Source organism: Podarcis raffonei, chromosome 11 (genome assembly GCF_027172205.1).
Source record: "Podarcis raffonei isolate rPodRaf1 chromosome 11, rPodRaf1.pri, whole genome shotgun sequence".
NCBI lineage: Eukaryota > Metazoa > Chordata > Lepidosauria > Squamata > Lacertidae > Podarcis > Podarcis raffonei.
Genome location: NC_070612.1, coordinates 12646431 through 12670684, shown reverse-complemented (window position 1 = coordinate 12670684; position 24254 = coordinate 12646431). Strand labels below are relative to the sequence as shown.

Here is a 24254-nt window from a genome sequence, read left to right as displayed (position 1 = left end):
TCTCCTTCCTGCCTGAGAGCCAGTGTGGTGTAGTGGTTAAGAGCGGTAGATTCGTAATCTGGGGAACCGGGTTCATGTCTCCGCTCCTCCACATGCCCCTGCTGGGTGACCTTGAGCCAGTCACACTTCTCTGAAGTCTCTCAGCCCCACTCACCTCACAGAGTGTTTGTTGTGGGGGAGGAAGGGAAAGGAGAATGTTAGCCCGCTTTGAGACTCCTTCGGGTAGTGATAAAGTGGGGTATCAAATCCAAACTCTTCTGATGCCCCCTGACAGCCCTGGATTGCTCTGGGATGCACAACTTGACCTGAGGCTGTCTCAACCTGACCCAACCAATGCCTGGAGTCCTCCAAAATGGCCCAATATGGCTCAGGGCTCAGGTGAATGCAGTGAACCCTACAGTACCCTAACACCAGTCATTAACCAGTGAAGGTACAGGCTTCCTTCTTGGCTCTTTCCTTTGTATCACATCAATTGAATACTTAGCCTACAAGCAGCAATTATCTTATCTTTAGACCCCTAGACAGTTCTTGGGAAATTTCAGGCACTTCCTAAGTCTTAAATAACAACACAGAAAGGAAGAAGCCATTTCATTTACTTCACACTAGCAGCCATTTAGTTAGCAATTGGTGGTGCCCATCATTTTATTAACATTATCTCCTTGAAGATGGGAGAACAGGAGAGATGGATTCTTATTTTCCTGCCCACTGGTGTTTATGGTACAATGAACCTCCTCATCTGTTGTCTAATTCGAGTGCTTGTTTTAACACTCAGCTCACAATCTGCCACAAATTATGTTAATATATTGGTACAGCACCCTTGATTCAAAATTATGATCGCTATCCTCTCAGGAATCATTGATGTATACACCAAGCGCGGTGTGATGAGCTTTCTCTGTTTGTGCCAACAAAACCATGGCAAGGAACTGTGCACCTAATTTCATTCTTCCCTGCACTTACGTCCCCAAAGTATTTGCTGCTGCGCTGAGTGTGGAGGGCAGAGCACAACTGAGCAGAATGGGGACACCTGTGTGAGCTGTGACTGCTTAGTTGCCACCCTGTGAGACTTCTACCTACCCGGGTATAGGTGCTTATTTTATTCTAAGGAGAATCATTTGGATCATTATTTGGGCTCAGGAGGATATCCAGAGGACTACCATGGCTGAAACTCTACGGGTGGGGCAAACTCAATACTTCTTTTTTTTTTACTGGCCGCTCAACCTTATTTCCATACTGGTGAAAGAACAAGTAAAATAGAAAAATAAACTCTTCTTATTATGTGCTGCAACTCAGACACTTCTCAAAAAAAGAGAAATCCTTGAGTAATTACCTTAATATTATATAATAACATGTTTCTCACTGCTAAAGCATGTCAAGAAAATGTTGTCATTTCCATGCTGGTTAAGTTTAATATTTTTTGCTTTATTATACTAAACCACCTACTCCAGAATTCATTTTAAGGCTTCCAGTCCTTTCGAAAGGAGATCACTTGGCTCAGTTCAGCTCATCTGTTAAGCCAGGCTGCTGAGGCTCCATGCTGAACTATAACTCCCATCATCCTGGATCACTGGCTATGCTGGGAGTTGTAGTCCAACAACATCAGGGGTCCCGAAGTTGAGAAAGGCTGGGTTAGGATGTCTGACTGGAATTTGGGAGCGCAGACTCTGAATCCTCACTCAGCCATTTAGTTCACTGGGCGACCTTGGGCCACATGCTCACTCTCAGCCTAACCTACCTCACAGGGTTGTTGTGAAGATAAAATGGGGAGGAGCAGACCTGTGTGCACCAACCTTGAGGAAAGGTGGGATATAAATGCAATAAATAAATATTTCTAGGTTATAACTGGATTTATTCTGTGTTTGCTAAACTGTTGATCTTTGAATTCATTGAAACACGTTTTGTAAACTGATTTTGTAAAAAATAACAATAAAAAACCCATGCTTTGTGGAGTTTTTTTTTTTAAATTGTAAGCTGCTTTGAACACAGCTTAATATGGAAAGGCAGCATATAAATAAACTCAACCAACCAACCAATAAGCCAGCCAGCCAGCCAGCAGACTTCCATGCTAATGTGGCTCTACCTAAATCAGGCTTCCTCAACCTCAGCCCTGCAGATGTTTTGGGCCTACAACTCCCATGATCCCTCGCTAGCAAGACCAGTGGTCGGGGATGATGGCAATTGTAGCCTCAAAACATCTGGAGGGCCGAGTTTGGGGGTGCCTGATCTAAATCAAGGCATTCATGTGCATGCTGCCATTGGTCTCCACTAATGCACACAAGAGTAGGAAGAGAAACCACAAAGTGGAATCCAGTCCGCATGGGAAGCTGCTACACATTAATGCCTCACTCTATAGACCAACCTCCACATCAATGGCTTCATTTCTGACACATGGCAGACATTTCATATGACACTGGTTCTAACCATCTGTTGTGCTTTTCTAATAAATACAGTTTGTTGTGGCTTTACAGGACATTCATGTGTTTACCACTGTAATGTAAAGCCCCCCCCCCCAATGTAATGCTCAAAAAGCTAGAAGATTTTAATATTTAAAACCGATAGAGAATGATTGATTTGATGCTATCTTTCCCAAAATAACCTTTTTCCAGAAGCTGCTTTTCCACAGGCTCAAGCCATGCTGCAGGTATTGATCATCTGAATCCAAAGGGTGCAACATGACTAGATGGATATAAACTGTTTTCTCTTTGTACTGATCCAAGCTTACTTGACTCTGCACACATGATATAGTGATGCAAGTGAGACTGCGGAGCACTTCTGACTTTACACCAGAGATCTCATAGCTCAAGCTCTACAGGGCTGCTTATATAGGAGCTTTATCTTGTACCCACCATTACCTGTGAACAGAGGGTTTGAGGGTTCTTCTGTCTTTTTGTTTTTTGTTTTTAAAAAACAACAACTTGGAAATAATTTTCACATTTAAAATCCTGGGAAACAAACCCAGAAGTCCTTGGCTTCCTGTGAACTTTAATGGTTTCTACCACTGATGATGTACATTGCCATCAACGGTCGAGACCCCTGATTTACCCAGGCTCTGATAAAGAAAATTCTTAGGTGCAAAACATCATGGAGACCCAATTAAACAGGTTTTACTGATACCATCTATGACTTAGCTACCTAAAAGACAAAAAAGAAAAAGTCATCTATCTACTGATAAGCTACTTTTTTAAAAAAGGAAGACAGAATTGCTTCCTCATCTTATGTATGGAAGAAAAAAATAGCCCATCTGATTTAATCAGCTATGTGTCTTGTACTAATTTTCCGTTTTTGAGGCTGGCTTTATGTAACCTTCAGGTTACATTTATTTTCTTCTTTTAAATTCATGAATCCCCATTAGGTATGGTGTGGTAAAGGAAAGAAGCTGGTAGCATGCCTTAACTGAAGTTGATAATGATCAGAAGTTAAAAATCTTTTGTAAACCATAGGGGTTTTTTCTTCCGCAACTTGCAATATCAGGTCAGGCTTAATTAAAATTACATGTCCCACCAGGAGCCTTTACGAGCAAAATGGAAACAAACCTTACTGCATGCATTTTATGTTCTTTTCTAATTATCTGAAAATCATTTTTATCGTGTGAGAGCAATTTTATTTCAGACATCATCCATCAGGAAGCTCTTCTTATTGAAAGGCAAAGATGACTTTTACAACAGTACGCCCCATTCAATGCAATGGGGTGACATCCAACAAGGGGCTCCAATGGCGCCTCTGGAACTGATGTACTTGTTTCCCCTTCATCCCCGGCTGTCACAAGAGCAGATGTGGTGCTTCTTCTGCCATGAACTCTCACTCTTCTTCCTAGGGTGCTACCCTGTGGTTTCTGGAGGGCACTGGGTATTGCAGAGCCTCTCCTACAAGGTGTGACCTGAAAGTTCGGTGAATGGTCACAGAAATCGGACAGCGAGAAATATTCGAACATGTATACCTTACAGGTCTTCAAAGTAGGCCCTCTCTAATACAATGCACCGTTGACAACGTTCATAGAACTGTTGTAAACTTCTGGAGAAGTCCTCTTTTCGTACGACTTTCAGTTCCCTCGTCACAGCAGCTTGGACGTGTGAAATGTTGGGAAATCTGTGCCCTTTCAGTGCAGATTTCAGTTTTGGAAAAAGAAAGAAATCCGGTTGGGCCAGATCGAGAGCATATGGAGGGTAAGGTAAAGGTAAAGGGACCCCTGACTGTTAGGTCCAGTCGTGGCCGACTCTGGGGTTGCGGCGCTCATCTCACTTTATTGGCTGAGGGAGCCGGCGTACAGCCAGCATGACTAAGCTGCTTCTGGTGAACCAGAGCAGCGCATGGAAACGCCATTTACCTTCCCGCCGGAGCGGTACCTATTTATCTACTTGCACTTTGTGCTTTCGAACTGCTGGGTTGGCAGGAGCAGGGACTGAGCAATGGGATCTCACCCTGTCGCGGGGATTCGAACCGCTGACCTTCTGAGCCCTAGGCTCTGTGGTTTAACCCACAGCGCCACCCGCATCCCTCATATGGAGGGTAGAACAACTCATAACCTCAGTAACAATTTCACGTGGAATATGCAATGCTTCCACCACCATTTGGACAGAAAACATCGACCCTGCATCAGTAACTCACGAACTCCGTCAACATTTGCCACCGTTCTGCTCGCTGACAGTCTACCAGAATGAGGGTCATCTTCGATGGTTTGCTGCCCTTCATGGAAACGCTTAAACCACTCATACACTGTCTTTCGAGTTACAGCTTCATCTCCATACACAATTGTGTGCATTTCGTGGGTTTCCGATGCCGATTGTATGTTTGAATATTTCTCGCTGTCGGATTTCTAAGACTATTCACTGAACTTTCTGTTCACACCTTGTATTTTGCTAGTGATCTGAGTAACATGTTTGTTTGGGGTGTGTCAGAATGGAGGCACAGATTCCGACATATGGAGTGTCCCATACACTTTCATGGCTGGCATTGTACCAAAGGAAACAAAGGATTTGCGTAGGCCAATTTAAAGCAATGCTAATATAGATTTGTGTGGGTGGGTGGTGTTGAGACAAAATAGGGCCTGCTTCTTAACACAGTGCAATTTCCTGGCTCTGCAGTTTATATCTGCTAAATCTACAGTGCATATAATGACTGCTCCGTCATGGCTAGGAGAAGCCAAGGAATAATGAATTTTCCCCCAATTATCTATTCCATTCCCCTCTTTAATCTCCTGCACTTTCTTTTCTCATAGAGACTCTTTTGCTCCAGTGATTCTGGCGGCACCCTCACATGGGAAAGGACTGTAAATTTATTGCAGGCTTCCACCCCGCTTAATACCTTATCACTGTCACCTGTTTTCCTAGTTTGTGTGTCGGGTCACAACTCTTTGAAAGCTTTGTTCAAGCTTCTCCTGACCTCGCCTGCTCACCTAGCTCAAAAGCATGATGCTGGGGGGAAAAGATGTATCTAAACTGATCTGCTGAGCTGTTGTAAAGGTAAATAAATGATTTCCTCAGAGAGCTGGAGCTGCGGTGACAGTGAAAAGTCGCAATGTGATTCCACATCTACATGGGACATGACAGCAGCATAGTGGTGGACACTAGAGCTTAAACCAGGGGTAGTCAACCTTTTTATACCTACTGCCCACTAATGCATCTTTCCTGATGGTAAAATTTCCTTGCCACCCACCAGTGTTCGATGGAAGGAGGATTCAGCTTGTGCCGTAGAACCGCCTACCTAGAATCCTAAAATGCCCACTAGTGGGTGGTAGGGACCAGGTTGACAACCCCTGGCTTAAACACTGATCAACAACACGATCAAGGATGAAATGCATTAGTGCCATGCAAATCTGCTTCCCCAAAAGGAATTGGACAGAAGTACATCAGGCAGATCTAGGGATAGGGTTGCCATACATCCAGAATGTCCCTGACATAGCCTGAACATGGCAGTCGGAAACAGTGTCTGGGCGGAAATCACTGCAATGTCTGGAAAATCCAGATGTATGGCAACCCATGTCAGAAGTCTAGATTTTGGTGATTTCCCTTAAAAATAGCTGGAAAACTTCTTTTTTGAGATCGTGCGAAAGAAAAGCTCAAAAACTTTGGGCAAGAGTAAAAAAGCTCAACAACTGTGCCCCCGCCAAAAAAAAACCCCTCAAGAACTTTTGTGTCTGGATTTTCACTTTTTGAAATATGGGAGCCTATCTGGGGACAGCCAGCCAGAAAGCATTTCAGTTTAAGCCAGTTTAAGCCAGCTGTACTCAGTTTCTCTGAAGGAATAACCCAAACACCATGAACCTTCTGCTTGTTTCTTTCACACAGAGGAGCCTTCCAAAACCCTCTTGAGTTACAGTGGTACCTTGGGTTATGAACTTAATTCATTCTGGAGGTCCGTTCTTAACCCGAAACTGTTCTTAACCTGAGGTGCACTTTCGCTAATGGGGCCTCCCATTGCTGCCGTGCTGCTGGTGCGTTATTTCCATTCTCATCCTGGGGCAAAATTCTCAACCCAAGGTACTACTTCCAGGTTAGCAGAATTTATAACCCAGTGTTTGTAACCCGAAGCGTTTGTAACCCGAGGTACCACTGTAATTAGAATAGGAAAGATCTCTACACATCAGATCAATACTTTCTGCACTAAGAAATGCAAACTGACATACAACTCCTATCAGCCTCTGCCAGCATTGCCAGTTGCCAGGGATGATGAGAGCTGTGGTTCAAAACATCTAGCACCAGATGACATTGCAAATCCCAGAGCTGGTCACTTGATGGAAGCCATTAAGGGGCTCCCAGGGCCACGTATCTCAGCTTTCAGCTCCTATGACCCATCAATGTGCTGTACTAACATTAAGTGTACTCCAGAAATAAATATTATTTTAAAAATAAATATTATTATTTTTTTAAAAAATAAGTGTACTCCAGAATCCTTGTGGTGCTGCCATATATGCTGGGGCATTCTCCAAAGTTGTATTTCTCATAATTTCACCAACAAACTCTGACTGTTATGGGAGGGGCTGTGGCTCAGAAGCAGAGCATCTGCTTACACACAGAAGGACCCAGGTTCAATCCCTGGTATCTCCAGGTAGGGCTGGGAGAGACTGTCTCTCTAAAAGCCTGGAGAGCAGCTGCCAGTCAGTTTCGACAATACTGAGTTAGAGGGACCAGCAGGGCTGGTTCAGTATAAGGCATCTTGCAATGTCTTCTTAGGCCAGGTTGCCTGTTTATGACAGCTGCAGTTGGCTGTGCCATAGTAAAATGTATTATTCCATCTGATGAAAGCAGAAAGATTTGATGAACGTGGAGACAAGGAGGGGGACAGAGATAACAAAGACATTCTGGAGTTTAATTGTATTGAACAAAGAAGGCCAATTCAGAGGAAAATGGTTTTAGTCCATATTTACCATTAAGGCTGCTTCGGTCGATCAGATTTGTGTCAACCGGCCAGTAGGCCCCATCGCCATGACGACCTGCGAAAAGGAAAATGAGCATCAGTGCAGAATGGCTGATATACCTGAGTCAAGAAGGCTCAGTTCTTCAAACAGTGTCGATCTGACGTTTAAGCTATTAGATATTGTAAGAGGAGGTGACTGAACAGCTGCCTGAGAAAAATCTGCCATAAAAGCAGCCTTTTCTAAACCAAAATCTCTGAGCACTTTGATGCTCCCCAGCCACATGCTGCTTGTCATTACTCTGCTATTCAGAATTGCTAGTTAAAAGTGACAAAAGAAGGTGAGGATTGTGGCATGAGCTAGAATATTCTCTCTCAGAAGATGACAAACCTGACAGCAGAGATATTCATGCATCTTAAGACAAGTTTAGTGCTAGATGTGCTCAGTTCTCAGAGGTCCATTTCCCCCCTCAAAGCTCCAGCTTTGACATTTTATTTCTGTGCATGAAAACTGTATTATTCTGCCACATGACACCATGTCTCTTTAAGGCAGTGATGGCTAAACTTGGCCCTCCAGCTGTTTTTGGACTACAACTCCCATCATCCCTAGCTAACAGGACCAGTGATCAGTGATGATGGGAATTGTAGTCCCAAAATAGCTGGAGGGCCAAGTTTGGCCATTACTGCTTTAAGGCATCTACATCTGGGGTAGTCAATGGGGAGTGGAGCCCAATGACGGACTTTAATAATGCTAACTAGGGCTGATGGAAGGGCATCACCAACTAGACCAAATGCTTTCTTGGCGTATATGTCTCCTGTTGACTGATTGACTTCCATGCAAAGTCAAATCACTCAAAAGGAATATGCTACCAAAAGCTGAGGTGTTTAAAAAAATAAAAACAAATAATCCTGCTCTTTTATTGATCGATTCTGTTTTCACTTTGTGTTGCCTGGTTCCTAACTGTTCGTATAATATTTAATAATATGTCACAGAATGAAAAAAAATATATTGACAGATGGTATAGAAATCTTGTAAATAAGTAAAATATATAGCCTCCTTTCACACTCTGTTATACCAAGCAGCATAACAACTTCTGGACGTCGTATTCCAGAACATAGTAATGGATGTGAGTAGACTTTGTCAAATACAAATGGAAAGTGGTTATTTTACTATATGAAGTATTTTTGAAAAAGTGAAGTTCATTTTTAGAAGTATATATTAGCTCTTTGAAGGACGACACATATAATAAGCTAACCTCTAAGGGCACCTGGCTATTACACATATAAAATTGTATGAAATTATAGCAGTTTCTTACAATAGCAGGATTTGCAAACTGTTCACAAATTGCCTCACTGCCTCCCGGTACTAATGATGTTGAGTGACACTGTGCTTATTATGCAAGTCACATTTTTCCATGACTTGACAGAAAAGAATGACTCAGCAAGTGTGGCGCTGCACTGCACTGCCATTCCAACGCAAAGACTCACAAAAAGGCCCTCTAGCTATCTTTGTTCTATATCAGTCCTAGGATATATTCTCAAAAGAGTCAGAAGCACTCCAGATAATTTCAGTTTACTCATATACTTCAGCTTCATTTCTTAAAAAGATTAGTATGGATGTATATGTGTATATAGAAACACGGGTGGCGTTGTGGGTTAAACCACTGAGCCTACGGCTTGCCGATCGGAAGTTCGGCGGTTCGAATCCTCATGAGAGGGTGAGCTCCCGTTGCTCGGTCCCAGATCCTGCCCACCTAGCAGTTCGAAAGCACATCAAAGTGCAAGTAGATAAATAGGTACCACTCCGGCGGGAAGGTAAACGGCATTTCGATTTCGCCAGAAGCAGCTTAGTCATGCTGGCCACATGACCTGGAAAAACTGTCTGTGGACAAACGTCGGCTCCCTCGGCCAGTAAAACGAGATGAGCGCCACAACCACAGAGTCGTTCGTGACTGGACTTAACGGTCAGGGGTCCTTTACCTTTTTAAGTGTCGAAACAAAATAAAAAAAAATTCCTTCCAGTAGCACCTTAGAGACCAACTAAGTTTGTTCTTGGTATGAGCTTTCGTGTGCATGCACACTTCTTCAGATACACTGAAACAGAAGTCACCAGACCCTTATATATAGTGAGAGGGTGGGGAGGGGTATTACTTAGAAGGGTGGTGGGAATGGGTGATTGGCTGATAGGTGTGGTAAACCTGTTGACGACTGTTAACGACTGCAATAGGTCTTACAGGAAAAAGCAAGGGGTGAGATAGCTAAAAATAGCTTAATCATGTATAATGAGATAAGAATCCAATGTCTCTATTCAGACCAGGTCTCTACATGGTTTTAAGTTTGGTAATAAGTTGCAACTCAGCAACTTCTCTTTCCAGTCTATTTCTGAAATTCTTTTGTAATAAGACAGCTACTTTGAGATCTTGTATAGAATGTCCTGGGAGATTGAAGTGTTCTCCTACTGGTTTCTCTGTCTTGTGATTCCTGATATCAGATTTATGTCCATTTATCCTTTGGCGTAGGGTTTGGCCTGTTTGTCCAATATAGAGGGCTGAAGGGCACTGTTGGCATTTGATGGCATACAGCAGACCAACACGCCTACCTACCAACAACCGGGCAGAGAGATCAAAGCAGAGTTGGGAACTACAAGATATGTTATCCTGATTACCAGCATGCAGCAAATTCAGGGTCTTAAATTACAACAGAAACTTTATAGACTCGTAAAAATTACAGAGTTTATAGTCTCATAAAAATAACAGGGCTGCCCCACAGGCTCTGAGTGGTCAGGCATACAGCTGATGGATTTGCCCATGTTACCTTGGAGGTGCACACCGTGAAACGAGTTTAGGAGAGGCTTTGCAGCAGCCCGCAGGGAGACCTGACATATGCTTTGAGAATGATGGTGGTTAACCTGAGAAGTTGTTTCATTGTGCAGGAGAGGCGCCTGGAGCTTAGGTAAACCTGAAATTATTCCTCTTTGCTGATTTGCCTATCAACAGTGTGAAGTGCTCTGGTTTGAAAGGCCCAATTAGGAATGTAAGGTCATTATCATCACGGGCGTTTTCAGCATAATCAACTTCTCAATCAGGATAATTGCAGAGCCATTGGCATTTGATCCTCGGAAGCAGAGAGTAGAGTTGCACAAGGGCTCAGTTGTAATCATTAGAAATGGAGAGCAAATTAGTCATTTTGCACCCACGAGCAGGATATGTAGTGTTTGTTTGTTTGTTTGTGCATGTGGTCAGAAATCTTAGACCAGCTGGAACTTGCACCCCTTGAAAAATTGTCACATATTTACTGTACAAATTTTAGAAGGAATGCTGGAACATGTGGAAGCAGTAGGCAGCAGTGATGTTGATGTTATTAGAATGGATCCCATCCCATCTGAGCAAAATTCCATCCTTGCCCATCCATACCTTTTTGCTGTTTTCCTAGGGCGGTGAGAGAGACACATGCTTTACAAAAAAACCCTGTGGTTAGTTTTAAGCTCCAATTATGCTGGAAAATAATGTAATGAGTGTGAATATATATGAGTTGGTGATTTCATTCCAATCTACCGAAACCTCCTATAATTATCAAATAAGACCCACTCCAGCTTTAGAATATATTCTAAAGTGTTTTCAAAATAGACCTTCTCCTTAGGGAAGCAAAAGACTCTAGTTTTATGCATGAAAGCAAAAGGTCTGAGCTTTTGATTTGTGGCAATTAGGCTGATAGCAGAGCTATAAATCAAATAGCCCTTAACAAGTCTAGTGCGTGGCATTTCAACAAAACTAATCCAACCAATATCTCATATTGGATTTATGGTGATGCAATTTTATTACTCAGCTTAGACTTTGCTTAGACATGCAAAGAGAGCCTGAAGATCACCAGAGGGAGTGCAATCCTGCTCATCCTAGACCACTCAGAAGCGTTTGATAATTTGATAATCAATCCTTCTTGACCACCTGAAATGGATGGGAATGGAGAGCACTGATTGACAGTAGTTCTGTTCCTATTTGAGGTGTCAGTATTAAGAGGTAGCTCTCTCTCTCTCTCTCTCTCTCTCTCTCTCTCTCTCCAACAGTACCAATGCCTTGGCATATTTTACTCAGTAGTAAGTCCCACTATAGCCAATGAGGCTTACTCACAGATAAATGTACACTGGATGGCAGCCTAAAGCTATACTGTATTAATCTTCTGATCGCCTGAATCTTCTGGCACTTGCTGCAAGTCCCCCCCCCCAAAAAAAAGACCACAATTGGACCACTGACATCCAATTATATCTTATTATCTCCACATCCCGCTGAGTATTCTCCCTACAGGAAAAATGTTTCATAAAAATCAGAGGTGAAGCAGGAGGAGGGGAACTCTTTTGAGAGAATAGGCAAATATGTATCGGTTCAAAATCATCTCTCACTCTTGCTTTCTCAGTCTCTCTCACTCTTAAAAAAGGCTTTGAAATCCATCTGAATCTCTCCTCACTGCACGGCAGCTGTGATCCAGGGAAAGGTAAAAAAAATAAAATAAAAAATGAGGAATCTTTCTGCTATTACAGCATTGAAAGAGGGGTCTGTCTGCACGCTGGCATTAAGCAATAGATGTAACTTTCAGTTACATCTTACCAGCTGGGAGAAAGCACCGCAACAAGCAAAACCAGACAATTTCTGGTGTTCGGCCAAACAGTTGAGCAAAGGCAGTTTCTGCTTCAAACAGCCAAGCAGCAACATAACTGCTGTAATCCAAACACGGCACAGGTTGAATTACATTTTTGTTTGGAAAAAGAGAGAGTGAAAAATTGGAATACCCAGGCAACGCTTCAACTGCCTTACAAATGCTATTTCCTTGAAAACTCAAACAATTAGCACTCTGTTTATTCATGAGATTAAATGCAGCGAGGTGTAAAATGGCAGGTGTCCTGTCAAACGCAACACATTAATTCCTCGGCCAGAGAAGGCTCGGCATTTTGAACTCAACAGGATGGGTTTCAAGTTTCTGCTCTTTGCCTTCCACGGAACAGAGGAGGCAACCATTTCTGAAGTTTGAAGCATATGGTTCTGGTTTTCAGCCTGGAAGGTCTGCACAGTGGTGTCAGTCAACTGGAGGATTATGAATCTCTTTCCAGCAGGTCCCTTCTAACTCTACATTTCTATGGTTCTGTGATTCTAATGCACACTGCAGGCCGCTGAAAGACAAAACTGGGGAGTTTCTGAGGAATCCCCCTACACTTCCCCCCATTTGCTTTAAATTTCTCCCCTTCTCTGTGACTCTTCACATCCATTTTGTACTTTCCAGAGCCATCCTGCAGAGCAGAGTCCCACAATAGAGGAAAAAGTCATCTGGTTGTCTAGACCAGGGATGTCCAACCAGTCGACCACGATCTACAGGTCCCCGTGTGATAGCGGTCAATTGCAGGCTCATTTTTTCCTCCATGGGAGAAAATTAGTTTTCCAGTATACCTCCAGTAATAGCCAAATTATAGCAATAACAATTTGGAAGGCATGGTTGGTTTTCTAGGCAACTGAGTGACTTCTTCCTGCATCCTGGCACTTTCAGCACAGTGCTGAAAGGAACAAAATGCTCACCATCATTGTGCTGGCAAAGGATCAGAAAAGAAATGAATATCAGTGTGGTTTTCTTGGAGGAGGGAACATGCCGGACAGTGAAAGGGGCAAATGTTATGGATCCCCAAACTGAGCCAAAGTGGAGACTGCAAGTTTGCAGTTCTTGAACAAGACTGTAAAGTTAAACACTATGGGTCATGAGTTTTTCTCTGACTAGGCCCACTGAAATTAATGAACCTAACTTGGATTTATCCGTTATTTTCATAATTATTTTCATATCCATTATTTTCAATGAGTAGGGCTAGCAATGGACACAACCCTTAGGTCGGCGTTCAACAAAGTTTTACTCAGAGTAAACCACTGAAATGAATAAGCAGAACTTCAGTCGGTTTACTCTGAGTAAAACTTAGTTGGATACCACCCTTTGCTTCAGCTCAGGTGTACAACAGATTATTCCCCCACCCCTGGACCCCTTCAAACTAAGAGTCCCATCTAACATACGTTTGGGCTTCTCTAGAAACAATTCTCAGTTCTAATTTCCCAGGTTTTCCTATTGTACAGTTGTTGTTGCTTAAATTTCTCCTCATCCTGCGCACAGTTTTCTTTTTCCTTAAGGGAATTAATTCCTCATTATATAATCGCTCTGAAACCAGTGCAAAGAAATGCAGAAATGCACTTTGGTATAATTATATAACCACCAAAGTAATTTCGTTATGAAAACAGCTGGCTTTGTATATATACACACTTCATATATATATATAGGCAACCCAAACTCTGCAGAGACCTTGTTCTGGCCACTGGAGAAATACAACCATTTCATAAAGTATGCAGCAGCTAATAGCATGTAGAGCCACCTTGTAGCTTTCAGGAGAAGCAAATGAAGGGCTTTTGTTACTTGACCTAATTAAATTAGGTGCCGACATAAAATCAAATCAAATCAAGGACTGCATTTACTCAACACCTTTAGCCTGACACGGAAAACTGATTTAATAAACGGTGAATGGAAATCTACCTTGAAATGATTTAAGGGCCCTCTTTTGGCCTTGTCCAGCTGGTTTCAAAAATAGTCCTGGCTTCAAGTGTAGGAGTTCCATAAATTTATTTCTCTAGAACTTAGCTTCCTCCTATTTTGCACTTAACAGCAAAATGTGGGTTGTGCTGGAGCAGGAAGTAAAAATGCAGTTAGGCTTGAGTGAGAAATGGGGAAAGAGGAACAAACGGCAGAGGTACTCTGTGCATGCCTGTGTTCTACGGTATGGTTACCAGATTTTTTTCAATGAATCCAGGGACACTTCCCCGATCTCCTTCCCCCTTTGTTTTGACAGATCAGGGGAGGCTTGAGAGTCACAGGCGGGCGGCTGTTGCCCAGGAGGGGCCAGCCTGGTAATGCAGTTGGCTCTGGCTGGCTTCAGGAGCTGCTCACTGCCGTGGCACAGGAAAAATGGTGGACGCCACGGCAGTGAGCAGCTCCTGAAGCCAGCCAGAGCCAACTGCGCTAACAGGCTGGTTCCAGGCTGCTGAGGCTGCCGCTGCCATGTTTCCCAGGGACAGATTTGCAAATGGGGACTTTTGGGGACGGTATTTGTCCAGGGACAGATTTGGAAATCCGGGGACTGTCCCCGGGATCCGGGGACGTCTGGTAACCCTATTCTATGGAGGAGTGAACATGGAAATGTGAAGGAAGCATCTAGGGACCTGCTGGAACATTTGAGTCATAGGAAGCACACCTGGGGACATCTGAGCTGTACACAATCAATGGCTATCACTAAGGAGAAAGAGGAAGAAGTAGAGAGGTCCGCTCAGAGTGTGGGTGTGTCAATCGTTTTGCACCTGGAACACCAACCCACTATGGACTACAAGATGGTACTATGGGATCCTGGGCCGACAAGGAGGGATGTCAGAGAATTCCATTTGAAATGAAAATGGGGGTGGAAATTCCTACAGTTCGTATGTTTGTTCATGGTCAGGGATGGAAATCACGGAAGCAAATATGAGTAGCGCCTGTCATCCTTTTTAAGTCTGCATTTTTTTAAAAAAACCTTTTCATTCCGCTGAAATGCAATTAAATTAATCATGTAATTAATTACGTAAGCTGCAGCAGTAGCAGATAGCAAGATGAACAATGTAGGTTTTAGCAGTAGCCAAACTACAGGGGAGCAGAAACAGCACTGATTGCAACAAACTAGGATGGGACAGAAATCTGCTGCTTTGCATTCCTACTGCAGGTCACTGCTGCAACCTCCAATCTTAACTATCTTGGGACTGGTTACAGATAGGTAGCCGTGTTGGTCTGCCATAGTCAAAACAAATTTTTTTTCCTTCCAGTAGCACCTTAAAGACCAACTAAGTTAGTTCTTGGTATGAGCTTTCGTGTGCATGCACACTTCTTCAGATACACTGAAACAGAAGTTGCCAGATCCTTCTATATAGTGAGAAGGTGGGGAGGGGTATTACTCAGAAGGGTGGTGGGAATGGGTGATCATCATCATAGCTATCTGCCAATCACCCATTCCCACCACCGTTCTGAGTAATACCCCTCCCCACCTTCTCACTATTTAGAAGGATCTGGCAACTTCTGTTTCAGTGTATCTGAAGAAGTGTGCATGCACACGAAAGCTCATACCAAGAACTAACTTAGTTGGTCTTTAAGGTGCTACTGGAAGGAAAAAAATTTTGTTTTATCTTGGGACTGTAAGGAATGGCTCTTCTTCTTCTTCTTGTGTGATGTCATTTGCATATGCCATTCAAATAAAGCTCTTGCTAAACTATAACGTCGCTTGTTCTGATTTGCACCAAAAGTCCAGCCAGCTCCAACAAGTCCAAAAGCTCCATGGACCAGCTAAAAGGGGAAACAGAAGTTTTGTAAGAGCTTCCAGATCAAACTTCCAGCACCTAACGAATAATCTCCTAAAATTAAATTTCTACACAAGTTACCTGCACTGCTCCATGCTGTTATGTGCTTCCTTGCTTCCCAAGAGTAGCAATGAGTTCCAAGGGTACCTGTTTTCTTTTGGAAGGCGAGTACACTGGAGGTTTATGGCGTTTGTAATATCTGGTTTTATTTTCAAATAAGTTGAGCATAGGTGGTCTGCTACAACACACCACATCTGCTGCCCGAGATTAGATCCCAGAGCAGGATTTGGGGAGAAATTTACTTCAGTTTTCATTTTAAACCTACCCTACTTCACACTTGTCAAAAGCAATAAGTGGACAGAAGCAAAGCTATCCTCTGAAATTTGCACTTGCAAATTTGGCAGTGCACTTCACCACCAGAAAATGTTTGCAAAAATATTAGGGAAAATAAGATACAGAGTACATATGGGGAAAATTGCTGGCATAACGTGTATATAAAGAAAAATGTGTGCTAAAGTGCTGGCAGTTTTTGTAAGGACTTTTTTTTTAAAAAAAAACCACAACAACCCAGGGGTCATGTGAGTTCTAAACTGAACCATAGCCCATCATCTTACTGCTGCATTTTGAAATCAGTCTCATTTGGAGAACCCGACGGTTGTTTTTCACAACGCTTTATAAAGAGTCCTCTGCATCAACATTTCTGTGCATCCATGTATTATTTTAATGCATGATTATAAAAAAGGGAAACTGATGGAAGCTACCCATAAAGTTTAGTTGAATGCCTGCAGCAGAAAAAAGGAAGGTGTGATCATTTACCTTATTAGGTTACCTTATGTTTCCTTGGCTCCCAGAGCTTTCCCCAGAGAACCAGTCAAAATGAGGCAACACGTGTTTTCTGGACAACAAACGGCACTGCTCTGAGCATATGAGGCCTGGTTACAGCCTCCCAACTCCTTGAAGAAGAAGGCATATTGCAGCATACAAACACATTTTTCTGCCAAACCAATCGGTAACCTCTGCCACTTCCCATTTAATTTCTTTGGTTCCCACAGTGCAAGGAGAATGAACAAAACGAAGGGAGTGTGGGTGGGAGGAGAGATTTGTTTTATAATTACATACTGGGAACTAATGTCTTGTTGACCAAAGTGAGGTTACTGCCACATACACAATCTAATTTGAATCTAGCATGTTTATTTATTTCTCCACATGAAATAAAGTAGTATGAGCTTTCTCAGACTGGGTCAAGTCCTAAAGGGACTTGGTTCTTTTCTATCCTGATTCAAACACATTCAAAGGAAAAAGATGTGCCCAAATTCACAGGTGAGCCTCTGGGGTTGTAACACGGCAGCCTATTGCAGCCCACTTCTATTCCCCAGACACTGAATGGGGAAACTGGGGGACCAGTGGGGCATGCTGGGAAAAAACCAAACAAACGATTGATCTGGTCACATTTGTCAGCAGGTAAATTTAACCACTTCCCATTAGTAAATGGGATTTGCTGTGGAAAGGATTCATCTAGTAATACAATCAAGATCTTGGGCAACTAAGGCAGTACTTTGTCTTTCCAAAAATCACCCCAATTCTGGCGAACCAGGAGTCAGCAAACAAGCACCACACCCGAGATATAGCAATAATCTTGAAGCTTGATTTGGAAGTTTTCACTGATCAAACCACCCTGCTGCTAAAAGGAATCACATGCCACCTTCTTTGCAAGGACACTAAACCAGAAAGCTCAGTTCTAAGAGTAGTTTGTTGCTTGGCTAACCTTGTTACTGCAATCCTACTCAGAGCAACTGAACGCCAGGACTGTGAAAGCATCCCTGACCACTTGCCATGATGGCTGGGGCTAATGGAATCTACACTGCTCGGTTATAGCGTTAAAATGCATTATAAAAATGTGACACCAGAGCGGCAATACGTTGGCAATGGGAAATTACATTGAGAGATATATAGCTTTTTTATAGCCTTCAATAGCATTTTTACAGATCAGTGTAGATCCAGCCCAACAATACCTGGAGGCCACATGCTCTCCATCCCTGATGCAGAAAAGTGGTACCCTCTTTCCCTCTCCTTTTTGCTACATCCTACCTTTTCTATTTCTATTTTTTTGGTGGTGCTCTATACTCCATCCATCCTTTTCTGCTGGTGGAGGCTGGGAAAACGAGAGCCGGTTGGACTCTGAAGCATGGCCGTCAGTTAATAGCAGTTACCAGTGCATAGCCTGCCTTGCTGCCTGAAGGAACTGCTCTGGCTCCTGTTATTGCTTGAGCTTTTCAATCCAGTGAGCATTTTTAATGTAATCTTTTTATAGAATTCTACAGGCTATGCCCGTTAAGTAGAACAAGCCCCCAACAACAACAGAAGCAATGGGCTTGGCGTCATGACGATGGGATTTAGGGTGTGTGTGTGTGTGTGGAGAGAGAGAGAGACTTAGTTTAATGATTTATAAACAACAAGGCACATCCAAGGCTGTAACAAGAATATTCAATGGAGGGTCTTCCCCCCCTTTTTTGTCTTTGCTTGGTTGGCAGAGAAAGAATGTAGCAGGCAGAAAGCACATGATGTGCTTATAGCTCAAATCTTTTCCCACAACAATTCCACTCCTACCTTAATGTGGGGGAGGAAATGCAAGGAAACTCTGAATGAGAAATGGAAGAGTCATGGTCAAGATGCATGGAAGCTATAGGCAAGGAAAATCTCAGTTGTAAGTGAGGGTATAGTCAGGTGAAGGGAAAAGCAGGCTTTGCTAATCAGCCACCCTCGAAATGTTGGAAGGCCTTTCCCAACTATAGAGCCCTTTTGCTCCCCTCCAGAAAATGAAAAGAGCCATTTATTCTGTGCATTTGTATGAGGCAGGAAACAATGGTTCTGAAATGACACTCAGGGCGCTTCTGGGCTGCCACAATTTTCAGTCACGTGCCAGCAAATTCAGGTTGCGCAGTTAAAGTGGATTTGAAGCTCTCGCAAACAAGCCTGCTTCTTCCGAAAACCAGACTTGTTTGCAACAGGGAATGCAATAAGAAAAGGAACTGGAAAGTGCAGGATAACAACTGATCACTGCAGCATCATATAACCTCCCTGCACACAAATTGAAATGAATGCCCTACAAACAGCATCTAAACTCCCTGCAAATTTTGTCCAAACAGGTCAGGATGAATGCGCAGGAAGCAGCCTTTGCCTCTGGTACTACATTCTTTGTAAGGAGATGTATGGGGAGGAAGAGCCTTAGATTAGACAAATTAGCGGAGGAAAAGCTGTCCGAAGCTCCTGTGAGTTGATAGCAATGGGCAAGTTCCTTCTACTTCCCTTCCCAAAGCATGGTGATTGGAAATGTGAAAACTGAGAGTTCTGGCAAGATATGCCTTGTTTGGGAGCTAGAGCAGTCAGGCACAACACTACAAGCTCCCCACATCCTATCCTTCCCTTCCTTCCTTCCTTCCTTCCTTCCTTCCTTCCTTCCTTCCTTGAGCTTTTCCTTCAACGGAGAACTTCTCTGGGGTTTTTAATGGACCTTGAGACTGTCTGACTCTCTCTGCATCCTCTGAATGTCTAAGGCACTACTTTGGGGAAAAGTTTTGCTTCACTTGGTGCAAAGCCTAAATCACTCCAAAGGAGTTTGTATTTGGTGTCGAATTCAGCCTTCAATGGAAGCCGGGGCACATCCTTAACAGCTACAAGGAACCTTCTAGCTGGGGTGCAGCACATCTCTGAGTACTAGCTGTTGGGGAACATCAGAGGTGAAGGGCTGTGGCTTCCATGCCCTTTTAGCTGTCTTCCAAGGGGCACCTGATTGGCTGCTGTGAAAAAGAGGATGAGATAGATAGTCCTTGGTATGCCCCCACTCTTCTTTGTACGCTCACTGTAATTAACACAATGCCCCAATATTTTCTATGCAAGTCTCTAATTTGTATGAAGATCAGGTTCCACATGCTCAGTTCTTTGTGTTATGAATCCCATTTTAGCCACCTTCCTACTTATTCCTACAGCTGAGCCTCTGCTCTGTTTTGTTTGAGGCCTTGTCTATACATATAGAAGAGTGAGGTTGCAGAATACAGTCCTGAGGTAGTAGGATGGGGCTGCACCACCAGTTCAGATTGCAGGTGGGGTATAGTTTTGGCTGCTCTTCCGTGCAAAAAACCAAACCAAACAAAACTCAACAAAGCCTACATAACGGAAGTCACCACAAGTAGAAAGAGAACCCAACAGGGGTCTCAGCCTTTTGCCTCATGTGCTGGCTTTCTGTGTGCATGCTTTTTAACCCAAGGAAACATTCAAAATTAGCTCCTCTACTGAAAATCAGAAGTGATGCAGCTCATTCAACCACCTCCTTATCCAGCAGTTCTCAACCTGTGAGTCCCCAGATGTTGTTGGACTACAACTCCCATCATCCCTGAGCTCTGGCCTTGCTAGCTAGGGGTGATGGGAGTTGTAGTTCAACAACATCTGGGGACCCACAGGTTGAGAAAGGCTGTCCTTATCTCTCCCGGCCCCACCATTCTGCTGCACGAGTAGATCAGGCTACATTTATCAGTGCAAGGGCAAAGTCCTTTTTCACCTTTCCCTTATCCTTCAGGTCCCTTTTCAAGAACAGGATTTATAAACCACTTAATCCTCCTCACCTCTATGAAGATTACATAAAATAAACGTCAAAATTACCAAGAGAACCAGGTGTTAAGAACAAGGTAACAACTGGGTGTGGGAGTGGGGCTTACAAGGCAGCCATTTTTAAACAAAACAAAACAAAACCGTAATTTAAAAACATGTGTCTTACAAAATAAAATGTGATACCAAAAATACCTGTCAGCTTTGCATATCTAGGTAGCTCTTGTCTTAAGCATTTGCTTTTATCAAATGATATCACAACGAATTCAAGAAAGGGAATAAATATTTATTATTCCTGATACTTCTTACGAAGCGCTGTATTATGACACTTAAAAAGAACACCTTAGAATATCCATGGTCTTTTAGCTCTAAGCTGTACTACAACATGAAACAATGCCTCGCAAAGCAGCAATAATTGCCCAGAAAACCTCCATTTTTCAAGCACATTCCCATTGTTCTTTTCACATTTCACTTTTCCAAATCTCAGTTTATTATTCTGATACCACGTAGGCAGGGAAATTAGCAGTGCTGTCACCCGAATGATAAAGAGCCCTGCCTTTGATTTTATTTGTGTTTACTCGGAATCGCTACAAGGTATGTAAGGAAAATGGCATCTACTTTATGTTCCAGAATGTCTATTAAGATCAAACACATTCGATTGTTTACTTTGCCCATTTATAACTGAATGCTAAAGTTGGAGAGAACAGTTTGTTACGCTGCATGACTTTCCAGCAAAAACAAATTAATTCCAAGGCTTTTGCCTCATGGAGAAATGCCATCCAGACGTTCTCTTGAGTTACTCGTTTTATTCAGTGGCAGTGTGAAGTGACAGCTATGGGCTATTATTTTAGTAGAAATGTTTATATTACTTAGCGTGCATTAACGCCTAGGAAATATGAGTGTAAAGGACATCATTGTTAGGGGCTCCAGCAAAGCTTTTCGGGTTAGGGCTGGGCGATAAATTGGATTTTGCTTGTGATTTAATAAGAAACTTCCTAATCTGCACTTCTCAGACCAATAGATTAACTGAAACACAGTTGTTCTTAGAAATTTGCTTTTCCTTGAATTTTGCACTGTGGTTCCCCAATCAGTCTGTACAAAAATACATATATTAGGAGGAAGCATGCATAGAGGCGTATATATTAGTGAAAACAGCATGCAAAATGCATTATATTAGGGGAAATGGTTGCAAAAGTATGCATCAGTCAAAACTGCATCCAAAAAGGTGATTAGAAAAAAATCACACTAAAATGTTAATATTTTCCATGAGGATTTTTCTTTTAAAAATGCAAATTGTGACAGAAGTGTGAAAGCCTGAAGTATAGATTTTAAAAAATGAGAAACAGAGAGAAATTTATAGGTTCATCCATCCCTAGTTCGGGCCCACATAAAATCTGGGGCTTATAATGCTTACTTTCAAAGAGGAGGTGAGCACCATGAGACTCCAGAATTAACCTCTAGCTTGGTTTGGAATCTAAGGTGGAGGAAAATTCCCAACCTACTCACCCACCCAGACCTCAAATGTGTGGGCCACCTATACCCGTTCCCTTTAAACAACCCTTATCCTACTGGGCAGTAGCAACAGCTGTTTTCTAACTGTGGGAATTGGGGTGGTGGTCTGTCACTTCCTGCCCCACTCTGGTGCACTGGTAGTGTGGCAGGCGGAAATGTCCTGATGGAAACCTACATACCCTGCAAGGAAGATGGACAATTTCCAAAGTCAGGGTGGTTTGGAAAAGAACCAGAGCTATTTAAGGATTCTGTCTTCTTGGGGAAATAGCTTGACTTATTTTCTGGGCAAATCTGATGTGGGATGGGGTAAGTCTGATAGCTGATAGTGCACAGTATTCCCCAGACTTGAAGTCCCCAGATATTCTTGGGCTACAAATCCCATTATTGTTGACCATTGGCTATGCTGTCCAGGGAAGGTGGGGGTTGTAGTCCAATGATCTAAAGGAATCTAAAGGTTGGAAAGGCTGTTCTAGGAGAAGAGTTTGTGTTGCATTTTCCATATTCATTTTTATGCATCCCCAAGAGCCTAAACAGGGTTACTTAAGGAGAGAACGTGAAGAGAGAGCTTTCTTGGGGCTGTTGAGAGAAGAGTGGGTGGGAAGGACCTTTGTTCAAGTTGGTATAATATTTTGTTTCTGGGGTGAAGTCTTATGGAGCAGAACGTGTTCTCTTTCCTGGTTATCACCCCCCCCCCAACATTTATATTTAAGAACAATCCATGTAGGGCCATGTTCTGGAAGCAGGGTCAGAGACTGCACATACTTCCATGGAAACTAGAGCATCATATGTAAGTAGGTAAAGGTAAGTAGGTAAAGGACTCCTGAACAGTTAAGTCCAGTCAAAGGCGACTATGGGGTTGTGGTGCTCATCTCGCTTTCAGGCCGTGGGAGTCAGTGTTTGTCGACAGACAGCTTTCCGGGTCATGTGGCCAGCATGACTAAACCGCTTCTGGCGCAACGGGACGCCGTGACATAAGCCAGAGCGCACAGGAACGCTGTTTACCTTCCCACCACAGTGGTACCTATTTATCTACTTGCACTGGCATGCTTTCGAACTGCTAGGTTGGCAGGAGCTGGGACAGAGCAATGGGAGCTCACCCCATTGTGGGGATTCAAAATGCCGACCTTCCGATCGGCAAGCCCAAGAGGATCAGTGATTTAGATCACAGCGCCACTCTGTCCCTGTCATATGTAGTATATATAATGCACATGCACACCAAAGACACATTCAGACAAACATCACAGTGATATTGTGCATACCCAGTCAGAGGCTCCTCTCCCACTGCTGGGCCTACTGAGCATCCACACATGGCTATAATATTTACATAGGGCCTACACAGAATGTGCATATGATAGATGCACACATCTGATTCAAAGACTGTGTGTGAGCTGTTGATCACAACATATAGAGCTACATGAATCTTATGCACCTAGGCCTAATCCAAATGTTGACCCTGGGCATCAGGTAAGGCAAGAGGAAAAACAGGCAAATCCAGAGAGGTGACACCTCTCAAAGTAAAATAATAAATAAATAAAAATAAATACGTGTAGAATCATCTCCGCATCATATATAAGGCCTAATTTTCACTATGTCCCAGAGTGACCAGTGCAACCAAAGTACATTAAGTACAGTAGAACCTCTACTTATGACTGCCTCTACTTGGGCCCAATCCAACTTGCAACTGTGGCAAACCCAGAAGTAAATACTGGGTTTGCCGTGATTCGCACACATGCAGAAGCAGCTTCTGCCATTTGCGCATGCGCAGAAGCGGCCGCCGCAGTCTGCACTTGCGCAGAAGCATGCTGCCGCCAAATGCACATGCGCACAACAGTGCTTCTACCAGCGACCCGGATCGACTTACGGACGGACCTCCGGAACTGATTACATCCGTAAGTACAGGTTCCACTGTACCAAGCTTGACGAAAGGAGAACCTATTCAAGTGGGGGAAAACAGAACCCTCAGGACATGAAACTGGTGTTGTGGGATGTTTTCCCCATACATATCCAATGGGTGAATCAATAGAAGCCAACAGCTAAGCAAAGACAGCTATTTTCCTTTCCCAATGCCTGGAGAGACTCAGCCATTCCTCCCCAGAAAAAAAAATGTAATTACCTAAAGTGATAATCAACTATTTCCCCCTTCATAGTAAACAGATGACTACAAGCATTTGGCTTGAAATGAAGAACAAACATCACAATGAGTTTAAAAATAGTAAGAAGAGGATAAAACGCTACCAACAATTATGCCTCGAAAAGTTGACTAAACCACCATCTTCCAACATGAGGGAGAAACTGATTTATGGATAGATAGATATAGTGGTTCTTACCATGAGGCTCCAGAACTTTAATCTATAACCCACAAAAGGGTGTAAGAGCAGCTTGGAAATTATGCCAACCTTA

At 43.0% G+C, this 24254-nt stretch overlaps 1 protein-coding gene across 4 annotated transcripts in view; it reads right to left on the bottom strand.

The window, feature by feature from the left end:
- Positions 1-24254, bottom strand: part of DCC (DCC netrin 1 receptor) — a 921347-nt gene that overhangs the window by 52110 nt on the left and 844983 nt on the right. For all 4 annotated transcript variants that reach the window (XM_053408811.1, XM_053408815.1, XM_053408813.1 and 1 more), the window contains one exon: positions 7361-7426. In XM_053408811.1, coding sequence (XP_053264786.1) covers positions 7361-7426 — 66 coding nt within the window. The remainder of the gene's footprint in view (positions 1-7360; positions 7427-24254) is intronic.